This window comes from Channa argus, chromosome 18 (assembly GCF_033026475.1).
Source record: "Channa argus isolate prfri chromosome 18, Channa argus male v1.0, whole genome shotgun sequence".
Classification (NCBI taxonomy): Eukaryota; Metazoa; Chordata; class Actinopteri; order Anabantiformes; family Channidae; genus Channa; species Channa argus.
The window spans coordinates 13,133,307-13,145,572 of NC_090214.1; the positions used below are offsets into that span (position 1 = coordinate 13,133,307).

Consider the following 12,266-nt stretch of genomic DNA (forward strand, 5'->3'; position numbering starts at 1 on the left):
ACAAATCTGCTGGGAGTTTTTGCCATGATAGCAGCTTGCCTCTGGGAATGGCAGTGTTGCCAAGGTGGTCAGCCCATCACTTTGGTCCATAATTAAATATCTTAATGACTACATGATGAACTGACATAAAATTTTATTCAGACATTATCGAGAGGATGAATCCTCTGAATTTATTTTGGAGATCAGTTGATCATTTCTCTAGAGTTACATGCAGGTTCATCTTTTATTTTTTTTCCTAAATATCTGGACTGGTATTAGGTGGATTGCAATGTAATTCTGTAAGGACATACATTGTTCACAGATAGTTTTGGTCATTGCCTGACTTTCCATGCAACATCACCTTAAGGTTAACGTGATTTTTAAATGAAATGTCTCAACTGATATGGAAAATATGGACCCTTTCTCAGTTTGTGTGGACAACCTGATTGGGATTCCTAGACGCCTTTTTGAGAAAAATCTTTCTGAAGCGCAAACCTGTGATACAGGCTGAGTTGTTGCACTTTATTCAGCAGTGACAGAGATGGACTTGACGTGATGGGTTGATAGGGGACATCAGTACTGTAATTTGTGATGCTCACCCCCGAGGGAAAAAAATTGAAAAGAGAAAGGAGGAGGACAGGAGAGATGGCTGTGTTGAGGATCGTTGGCATAGCAACGGTTGAAAATTTGTGAAATGGGATAACAAGTGATGTATCTGCATAGTGAATTTGAGTGGGGATGGTTCACATGACAGGGGCCTGTTCCATTATACCTGACTGTAGCTGTCACTTAGTGAATGCAGACTGAGAGATCCCTATGTCAGCAAGAGAGATACCTGGAAGTTGAGTGTCAAGGACACAGACAAAATCTGAGAGGGTTAAGATTGAGGAGTGAAAGCCAGCAGTAGCAGCTGGGAGTGTTTCAGTCGCATGGATAAAAATCTCGGTGGTGCAGATTGGATTATTTGTGGTCCGGTGGGATATGAATGACAGCTGAGATGTTAGAGGTTAAGAGCTTTGGAGTAATTTAAAAAGAAGCAGCACATTACTGTAGTTTAGTTTTTCGCATTTAAATATACTAAGGTTTAGTTGCTAAGATGGGCCAATGAGTCACTGCACATAGTTGCAGTATAGAAGGTATTGACAATAGTTGACAGAAAATATGTGATGGCCTGGAGGAGTAAAGAGGATAAAAGGAATGTCAGTACGACGACTGCTGACCTGTCTCGGGCTGTAGGACTTTGTGACTGAACGTCCATACAATAGCCTGTGAGTTGACAAGAAGACATAGTTTAGGAAATGACAGTAGGGCCACAGGCTCACTAATATTACTTGACAGTTGACCTGAGTCCTTCACTCTAATTTCTATAGTGATATTACAGAAATTCACCTTTTAATGAATAATGAATACCACCAGAAGGGCACCAAACATATTAGAGACTGGGTAAAATATATTGTATTATGAATTTGCAGATACATTTTCAGTCTTATTATGAATAATACATTAAAAGTTTGGCTTATTGTTTGATAATAACAACAAGACCTTGTAGAGAAATGATAATATGAATTATACAAAACCTATTTGGTACATCCCGAGTGACGTTTTGTTACAATATGTGAAAAAAACAAAATGATTATTGTGATTGTGGTTCTTTTGTAAAATAAAATGTTTACAACCTTAAAACATTCCTGGTAACCTCAGGACATCTCTAATGAATAGCTCTTTGGGTTGACTTCAGTTAGGGTACAGATTATATCTGAGTAGACTCATGGGTACAGTAAATGGGCAAAACAAACTGCATAGGAAATGCCACATTAACATGTAATAAGACTGAACTAAGTAATCTCTAATTAGGTTGCCCTTTTAGAAAGGGGCTCATGCCTGTGATCCTATAAAAAAGACAAATTTTCTGAGTGGGTTACAAGCTTTTAGGACTCTGGTGCACTTGGCCTAGAACATTTTTAACAGCAGTAAATGATGCTCACAGATATTATTACATGGGGCTTAATGCAGATACAAATGTCTGTTTATTACATTTCATTCCTGTCTTTTACTGAATGACCACCAGTCTTAAATAGTACAGCTTCTTAGGCTTAGATTAGTTGTCTTTCTATGCGTATTGCTTCTTTCGGTCCAGTGATGCTCCTTGTGAATTATCATTTACTGTAGTATCTCTGATGTGGTTTTTTTAAACCGAAATATTTTTTCTGCTTTTTAATAGCATCTGTATTGGTGCAGTAAGACCCTGACTCATAAAAGAAACTCATACTCTATTACCACTTGGATAAACTCTTGTTTCTTTGTCCTTTGATTTTTTTGTTTGTTTGTTTTTTTTTTTGTGTATGTGTCTGTGTGTGAGGTTACAAACGGTTACCAATATCACTATGATTTTAAAATGTTAAAATTGTATTAGTAGCTTAGAGTGGTACAGTGAGAGGTGCAAAATTACTTCTCTCCAGCTTCAGCTGGTTGTTCCACCAACTGTCAGTAACAACACCACCTGATTTTGATATTTGATGAGGCCACTGTCTGTGTACACACATAAACCACTCAGATGAGCAAACCTAGACAGACTCAAGGAAGAATACAACTGCCAGATCAATAAATCACGCAGCAGAATGATGGGGAAGAGTCACCTTCAGTTTTAATTAGTCCAGCAGCCATTTGTAAAACAGAGATATAAAAGTATAGGCGTGAATAATAATGATGTATGACAAAAAAAAAAAGGGAAGAGGTTTGATTTGGGCTTTTATTTCAGTTTATCACTTGTTCATTGACTATTTTGGGATTACCTTCATTTGGGAAATTCATTGCATTTCCACCTATTTCACACCATACAAACTGTAAACTGGACTGTTTTATATGTAAAATTAAAAATGAAGGGATTGAATAAGAAATGTACATGATTTATGTGATTGTCTATTGATACTTTTCATGGTAACTGTTTTTCTGTAGTGTAACTTGTAACTCATTTTATTGTAATATGTTTCTTGTTTTTAAAGTAGTACAAAAACTCTAATTATGTTACGGAATTGGCATAAACAATGTAAAAACAAGAATAACAAAAAAGGGAAATTTGGGGACTAACAAAACTTCTGAAACCAATATCAGCATATTAAAACCAACCCAAAACTCAGATCCATAATGCAATACTACTAAACGGATATGTCTCCAGAGGTATTGTTATTAGTTATCTACACACTTTCATTTCAGGTACCAGATCAGACACACATGCCTCCGCTTTAATAACATCATGCATGGATCTGGCTTCTGGAGACACAACAAAACTAAAAACAAAACCAAAACATAACCAAACATCACTTTTACGAAATGTTACTATACACGTAATACCTCCAAATCAAACTCGGATTTATATACAATACAAAATTGCTTTTAACTCTTTTTGACTTGTGGTACAGGGCATACGGCAACTCTAAAAAAGCAACAAAGTTCAAAAAGTAGAACAAATACAACATTAAAACATGGTGATTTAGAAAGGAAAAGGAAACAAAGTACATGGTGCATTAAAAGGAAACTGAAACAAAGACAAAGAACATACATTTAAGTTAAGCAACAATATCAAGTCACATTCCCCCCATTATAACTATGTTGTGGTGTTGTGGCAAATCATGCCTTGTTGTAGTCCCTTGTCCGACCCTTTCTGGAAACAACAGAGGCTGAATGCACAATGCTGCTAAGTAAGACACAGTTTAACAGCAGCCTCTGTACGTTTTATGCACCTATTACTTTCCTCTTTCGTCTTGTCCCTTCAACCCTCATTCCCTCCTTTCTCTGAAGGCATTCAGGTGAGTTGCTCTTTAGTTCACTGAAAACACCCCGTACCCACTATGCAATGTTCTTAATTGCATTCTCATTCAGCTTTTCCATGTAGTTCCTTAGATCCTTTGAGTCTCCAAGCTCAATGTCCGGACATACCCATTTTATTTCACTGGTCTGCACTAGCGCTAATGGGCTGAGCACAGGACATCCATTGCTGGACTTGACATTGGAAAATGTAGTAAACTTCACTCTCTTTCTCTTCGTGGTGGGTGAGTTAAGCGACTCATTCCTGTGATCCCTCCCACTTGAGCTGCATCCTCCCACACCGTTGTTACCGCGCTGGAGACCTCCATTTAATAGTTGACTACCTTCCTCAAGGGTACCACCAAGCTCCTCCTGCTGTTGTTGCTGCAGACATAGCCCTTCCTCTTGGCCCAGCCAAACCCAGTCGTGGGCATGAGGCATTGCCTCTGGGGCTTCCATCGACAACTGTTTGCTGCGGTACTTATATGCATATGAGATGCAGTTAATAAGAAAAACCAGGATGGCCAGGCAGAAGACACCCAATAAAGCATACATACCAATTTCCAGGTCTGTCAAGCCTCGCCGAGAAGGCAACAAGTCGTCATCAGTGCTGTGGCTCCGAGGCTTCTCAGCTTGATCTGGATATTCAAAGTCATTTGGGACCCTTGCCCCACTGTCCACTGATAAACGGCCGCCACTGGGCCTCACTGGGACATTGCCCCTAATGGTAGTGGCTCCACGGTTGATTAAACCGGTTTCTATGTCAGAGATAGAGCCGCCATAATATGGAGGGTCAGGACGTGTTCGCCGGTCTCCTTGTTGTCTGTATTGTTCCTCAGGCTGACCAAATCTTACCTGTATGTTTGCCATTCCAGTGGCTAAAATAGAACGTCTTTGGCCCTTCTGGCAAACTTCTGATGGAGTCATTTCTACACGCACAAGCAAACCCTGACCTTCGCCTTTGGCAACAATAACAGGCCACTTCCATGCCGCACTGCGATGGACTTCCACCACCTGTTCGTCCAAAGAGGTGGCGGTCAGGATGAAATGGGCAGGATTATAGTTGTCTAACGGAGTCATAGACCCATCACTAAATTGGAGCCAAGCACTGATAAGGGACTCCTAAGATATTGACACACAGACAAACAGAATTTGGACAGCAGTAACCCAAAGACATACTAACAACAATTTAAAAAACCTATCTATACATTTCCTACTAAAACTTAAGGATGACTGGAAAATGAAACAAAGGAACTTGGTGAAGACAAAAGTGAACCATTATAACAGTAGAAAGGCTCATTGATACAAATGGGTACAGTGGATAAGACACTACATTTTCCTGAAAACTAAATATTCTTTTCCCACCAAATGTAGAGGCATTCGCTGGATCTCTATTTGTGAAAACAATTACTGACCAAAAGAGCCGTTTATTGGTTGGATATGTAAAAAAATCAATCATATCATACACTGTGATCCAACCCTGAACCTGTATATCTGATACAATACACAAGGTTAAACGGTAAAAAAGGAAATGAATAAGAAAAAAAAAGGAATGATTAATGAAAATATTGCATTAATCATATATATTTTGAAAACTGGCTCATACCTGTTTGAGTGATTCCATAACTTCCTGTGTGGTTGCAGTGGCAACAATGGCCCTGTTGCTCCCTGGGCTGAGCTGCAGGGACAGAGACAGTCCAGACACCAACTGTACCCCAAGCTCTGTCACACTCACTTTATCATCCAGCACTCTGATGCTCCTCTCAGCGAGGACTGACGATGTCAGAGGGGACAACACCTGCAACACATGCCAACACTTGCTAGTCATGGTAAAACATTAAGATCCAAGATGACACTGTTGCTACGAATGAAGAACAAAATCCAATTTACTAGCAACCATGTTGATGCCCATCCCTGCAGGCCAAAGACCTCACGCTATATAGACTTTGTTAAGAAAAGCCTTTGTAATTCCTTCAGTGAATGTATTCTTATACACTGGGTTGTAGTACTACTGTACATTGACACACATTTTTCATTTGCACTAGAGAATGTAATAATACATTTACATAAAAAAAGTGGTCTACTACCACTACTGCCAATCCATTGTATATTCTGAGAATACACTGCCCTATTTCAAATATCAAGTACATAAAACTAAAGAACAAAATATATTATTTGTAACTTCTCTGCAGAATGAGACAGTATCTCTGGTCTGATGACAACTTTGACATCATGTATCAGTTCTTCACAAATGAGTTACAACTCATGCCTCAAAAACCATTTTGTTTTATGTTGTGATGTTTCCTTGTAAGAAAATAATATGGTTCAGATTTAAATAATAACTTTGAAATTGATTTTGGCTTTGGCTAGTACGTTGTAAAGTTTAGGGCACCTCTGTGTCATGCTACAATAATAACAGTGTTAAGGTAAATCAGTGATTATGGCAGAGGGTAAAACAAACCTTAACTGACTGTCTGTATAGATGACAATGAACTGTAGTTTCCAACAGGAATGTGTAACTTTTATCAAATATTGCTTTTAGTAGAAATGTACTGTAAAACTTGTGGAGAGGTGGAAGTCAGACTCATTGAGCAGCACTCCCAGCAGTGCAGAGATATTGGCTCCTAAGCACATTTTTTGGAGCTAGGCTTGTCCTTATGTCAGAGAGTTTTATAGATCTCTGCTTGATTTACAAGTTTGGCAGCATTCTTATTCAAAGTAAATTCATAATGTAACACTTGAAGGGATGTGCATAGTGTGGTGGAGTATAAAAAATTGGTAGAAGAGCATAGCGGTGCAGGGAAGCTGCATATTGCACCTTTAAGTTTAGGTGGACATGGTTAAGAGTAGAGAATGATCAACGCCATGGATAAAAGAAAATGATGGCGTTGGTTAAAAAAACTAGGAATGAATATTCTCCCACTGAAAAGTGTAGGTGTTTGTTGACTTATCGGTCCACCTCGACCTATCATGAACATTTTTGCTCTACAAAATACATCCTCCTTTTCTCTCATTGAACAAGACTCATAAAGTAAGTACTATGTCTGGTAGTGGGCTTTGTCATTTGAACGTAAACTTGTTGTTTTTAGGAACTTGCTGAAATAACAGGCCCTGTTGTCAAAAAATGTTGCTAAGTGGAAGAGAGAATTGCACCTCGTCTATTTCTCTACTTAGTTATGAATATCATATTTTAAGAACTGCATGAATTAAAAGCATGATTGTACAGTGTAAACAAGCACATACTAACATAAACATGCTCCTAAACTAACATGCAAACATATAATCTTCACCCAACACATCCTCCACCTCCAAGTTTCCAGAGGTGTAAGCATGTAAATTGTTGTGATATTGTTATGAGATGAGAATCTCTACCATCCGCTCCAATTAGAGCTCCAGTCTCTTCGCCCAGCCGCCCCCGCACGGCTGCATTTACCAGCTATAATGAACTGTCAGCAACGATCACGGCCTCATTTGTACAGCCCCTTTTCCAGTTTTCTTCCCTTTGGCTTACCTCTTTTTATTTTCCCTTTTGCTCCCCACACAGTCAAACTCATATCCTTAAATATCAAATAAAGGTAAAGTCAGTGCAACCTCCAAAAATTTTATACGGACAGATGATAATAGGCTGGTATTAACAGTGAAGCTGAGTAATTCACAATAAGAATTCAGTGCATTTGGTTTCTACATTTTTTTAGTACGGACAAGAAATGTTCTGGAAGTTACGCATACTTCACAGGCTTGTGACTTGTGATGAAATTAACTGCACAGGCAACATGACTGGTTAAATTGCAATTGTGCAGGATTCAGACAGTAAAACAAAAATATATTCTACTAAAACCAACATGCATTTGCCTTGCCTTTAGCTTTGGAGGTTAAATTCGCACCGTCAGGTTTATTGGGTGAATACCATCTGTCTCTATATCGATATATCTAAATCTGTATTTATATAAATAAAAAGAAGCTAAATTTAATTTCTGTTAGCAAAGCATGCAGCGTTGCTAAACCTTCTAATAATTCTTCTCAAAAGCTGCATGGATGCACAGCCTTTACAGAAATCTCCAGAGGATGTGAGGCATGTTTATTCATACTGTAAAATAAATCAACAGTCCCCTTAACCTAACCCTAATTACATGGGCAACTAGCAATTGTCATGACTTTCTATTGCTCTCTTTTAAGGGATGTCAAGGCTGTGTTTGTTGATTGGGTGGAACAAGTCAGACCCTTTCTCGTCCCCTTTATCAGAGTCTCTCATGCAATCTTTAAACACGTCATCCCCCCTCCCTTAGACATTGCAGGTTCTGCCTTTGGCCTACATCCATGTTCATGAGTTTCTCCCACCAGACTTCTAGACATGTCAAGTGCCTTCCTCAGACCAGTTCCAGAGTTTCATCCCATCCCAAGAGAGCAATTAAAGACCCCTTCCAGGCTTCCTCCTTTCCCATTCAAAGCTCTCAGAGCCTTGTTGTGTGGGGATTTTGTCCAAATCTCTGAGGGCTCTCACCCCCCGACCCCACAAAATCACATTTGCACCTGGATCTACTGTAGTCTGGTGCAGCCAGTAATACAATCCAGTGTTAATAATCCAGTGTTGTCCAATTCATGTCTCTCTGACTCATCATATTGGCACTTTACAAAGGTTAATAGCAAAGTGTGTTTTGCATGCAGGGGGTATAATGTGAGAATGTTTCAAATGAATCCTTCCTTTCTCCTGATACAAGGTTGAATAAGCAGCCTAGTATATTACTGATCACATTACCAAGTCTGTGGTCACTATGGGATCTCTTAAAAGCTCAGTTGCTTTTAAAATCCTCAGCTTCCATTTTAGTCGTTCATTCCAACACTTTACACAGTGATCTTAAATTAAACTGCTAATGTGCTATGTATTCAAAGCCTCCACAAATCTGGATATAGTTCAACACAGCATTTTCTGGATGATTTACAGTGATTGAGCAGTAAAGACATAGTCTGGGGTGACATTTAATGAAGGGGCTCACAAGTTGAACTAATATTTTTAACAATGTTAACATAGAGACATAGGCAAATATGGATTTGCCTATGTCTCTTCCTAACTCTCAGGCAGGATAGTTTATAGAAGTAGTGCTATTTGACAGCCAACTCTCCTCTGAGATTTTGGAGGCTCTCAGCCAGCCAACACCCAAGAAGTGAGCAGTAGACTGTTGATATCACTCTAAACTTTTACCTGTATTACCATAAAAGAATAAGATAATGCTGAAAAATGTTAAAACATTCATTTCACTCATTTTTTCAATTATTATTTTTTGAATAGACCTAAATGAACAGGAACCATTGGTTACAATGAAGACTATTTAAACTATTTTCTATTTGGCTTGTGATGAATATTAAATTACACGTTTTAACATTTCCATATAGAAGTCTGTACTCAATGATAAAAAAACAAAACAAATACTGTTTTAATAATTGCATACAACTGGAATTGTTGTTTACCGTACATTTCATTTTAATGTTTGTTTACATAAATTCTTTGGGTGATGACCAAAAGACCAAAAGCTTTGTCTTAAATGAAGATGGTGTTTTTATTCAGAGTGACTTAACCTTTCTGCAAACAACTTGATCAGCATACCAAACACTAGACCAGTAAACCCTGACACTTCAAGTGATAATTTTTAAGTAGGATAAACATTCACTATCGAATTACGCCTGCTTTAAGTGGTACAATTAACCTCTGTGTTCAGTTATGTAATTTGCATTTCAAGGAGATATGCTCATTTATAGGTAACAGCAATTATGATTCATTACATGAGATCTTATCCAAGCTGCACAGCAGATGGGAACCAAAAAACGTGAATGTATTTATGTATTGCCATCAAAATATAAGGAATTGTATCTTAAGGCATAATCCCTTATATAGCTGCGGTTCATTCTGAGATATGGCTTATAGAACAGCCACCCTTCAAACCAAAGCAGCCAGATGATTACTTTGCAGTAAAACGGACAATCAGAAATGTCTGCACACATCTTCGGTTTCCTTTTTCCGCTTTATCAATCTCAGCATAAAGCAAGACAATCTAGCATCTTTCTCTCTTCAGTTTTCCTTCCATTTCACACACACATATAAACACTCACTGGTGTACACAGCTGTTCAATTAATAAGAAAGAAGCAGAAGCAGCAGCACACTATTCCAGTCTAGTGCCTTAACACTGTGTTGTTCAGTGTTGTACATGTCCCACTGATTTACAATGCGATTGGGCACATGTGCCATCTTGAGCAAGGACCCAGCTGCTGTATTAGATACATGTTCAATTTTCAGCATGTGTATAATAGTGAGAGAGTGTTAGAAAGAGGCTGCAGATCATGCCGTCTACGACAGACCTGAGTGTTATTTGTATGTATCAATATCATTGTTTTGTAACTTGATCCCCTTTCGACTTTCCCGACTGCCAAACCTGTGGGTTCATGCTCTATATTCTCTGTAACTTTTGTGTTTCAGCATGCAAATGACTTGTTTAAAGCTGCATTCTTTCATTTTTCTGGCCACATGGGGGCAGCAGAACCCAAAACAACCCTGAAAAACTCACTGTGATAGCCTCAAATATTGCTTAAAAAAGTTGTTAAGATATGCACATGTATCCAGCTGTCTGATGAATAGTCCAATATTCATATTCCAGTTATTCAAGAAGAGTCTCCATTTAATCCTATGAAAAATATTTGTTTTAGCTTTTCCATTGGTCTTTGGCGTAGTTTTTAACTTTGTGTGTCCGTTTTTTAGTGCTGAATAGCTGGCATACAAGGGGTTTATCAGTCCACTCTCACTGTAGACATATGTTGTTCCGTCAGGAAACAGGACTAATGTTAAAAGTTACTAATATTACTAAGTTACTAATTTAACCAATGTAAGTTACTAATGTAACTTGTACACTCTCAACTTTAAATGATTGTAAAACTGTGTGTACAACTGCTAAATGTGGTATTAATATCATTATGGCTTATATCTGGTCTGGTGGTGTGCTCACCAAGTTTCTTTAAATGACATGACAAATGTTTACTTTGCTGTTCCAAGCGCACACACACACACACACACACACACACACACACACACACACACACACACACACACACACACACACACACACACACACACACACACACACACAACCTGTAGTTTGGTGTTCCCAGCGCTCACTCCTATTAGGACTTGGCCCTCCAGCAGCTGGGCAACCTTCGGGTCCTCCACCCTGAGAGAATCCTTCACCAGTTGTGTCACTTCCACCTGCCAGTCACTACCCAGCAGGAAGTCGTGGTGACCCAACTCGTCCTCCTCTGCAGCTCCTAATGCTTCTTCTGTATCTGCCACAAAGTGTGTGAGCACACGCAGCGTAGTGCTCTGATACTGGGCCACACAGCTGTTCTCTGTTCTCTTGATTGGTGCATCATCATCCTTGTCATCAGTGACCCTCTCATACCTAATGAAATAGGAAAAGAGGATGAAGGTGATCAATGGGAATAAGCACTGATCAACTTCTTATAACAGTGAGGAGTGGTAACAGTATCAGAAATGGACTTCATGGTCTTTCTGAGGTAGGTACTTAAACAGCTCTTTGTGTTTAGAGAACAAAACATACGTAAAAGGTTAACACACTAATTTTACTTTTTTTAAATCACAATTCAATGTAAGTCATTTTTTCCCTTATCACCATTAAAACCCACATAGTCTAACCCCTCTGATGTATTCACTGCAGTCAAAGCCTCTACTGTCTGCAGTTCTGCTGCAGGTTTGCCTGACCTCGTGAAAGTCATAGGCCCCCAATGTCTTCAAAAATCCATTAAAAACAGCTTGCAGAGACAAACTGCCGCCTTGCTTGCCTTCTCATTTTCTTTAAAAGGGCAGCTGATATTTTGCTGTATGTCTGTCATTTATTTGGCCCACGGCAAACACTGTGCAGATATAGCCGTCTCAGAAGATATGTTTTGTAACAAATGAATGTTTGCAAACCCAGCAGTTGAATTTGCTCCAATGTAAGTTAAGCTTATAAAGCCTTTATCACATTAACAGACCCTCATTATATTGGAGAAGGTATAGCTAAAACTCCACTTTAATTCTGCAAAGGAGAAAACAGTCATGTAATCAGCTAGAAGAGCACACACTGATTTTGGTAAAGTTTTACTGTAATTTTGTAAACACAAAATTAGAACTCTCATAACATATCACATTTATTGGTCTAAAAACCCCTTTTCTTACTGATTAACTTAAGTTAATTCTCTCTGCTAAAACTTGCAGGTCCCAGTTCTTTCCAAAATACATTAAAACTCTTTTTAGCCCCAAATCATGCTTATATACAGGTGCTTTCAAAAAACATTTCTTTGGTTTCCAAGCTGAGCTATGGGACCTGCAGTGACAGGTAAAATGTGGCCTTGGGACACTGATCTGCTCCAAAGACCCATGTTGATGATGAAGAGAAACAGTAACATAGCTGATAGGCATGTTCGTCTCTCTTACCCATTT

The 12,266-nt window shown here is 38.7% G+C and overlaps 1 protein-coding gene across 2 annotated transcripts in view; it reads right to left on the reverse strand.

Moving 5' to 3' along the window:
* Positions 1–2,582: 2,582 nt before the first annotated feature.
* The window catches only part of si:dkey-112m2.1 (transmembrane protein 132D), a 140,266-nt gene continuing 130,582 nt past the window's right edge, over positions 2,583–12,266 (reverse strand). Inside the window, exons 8-10 of one of the 2 annotated variants that reach the window (XM_067484941.1) lie at positions 10,947–11,226; positions 5,390–5,581; positions 2,583–4,905 (exon numbers count right to left, since the gene is read on the reverse strand). In XM_067484941.1, coding sequence (XP_067341042.1) covers positions 3,826–4,905; positions 5,390–5,581; positions 10,947–11,226 — 1,552 coding nt within the window. In that variant the 3' untranslated portion in view covers positions 2,583–3,825. Of the gene's footprint in view, positions 4,906–5,389; positions 5,582–10,919; positions 11,227–12,266 lie in introns of both variants that reach the window. The other variant, XM_067484940.1, reaches the window with a different exon arrangement.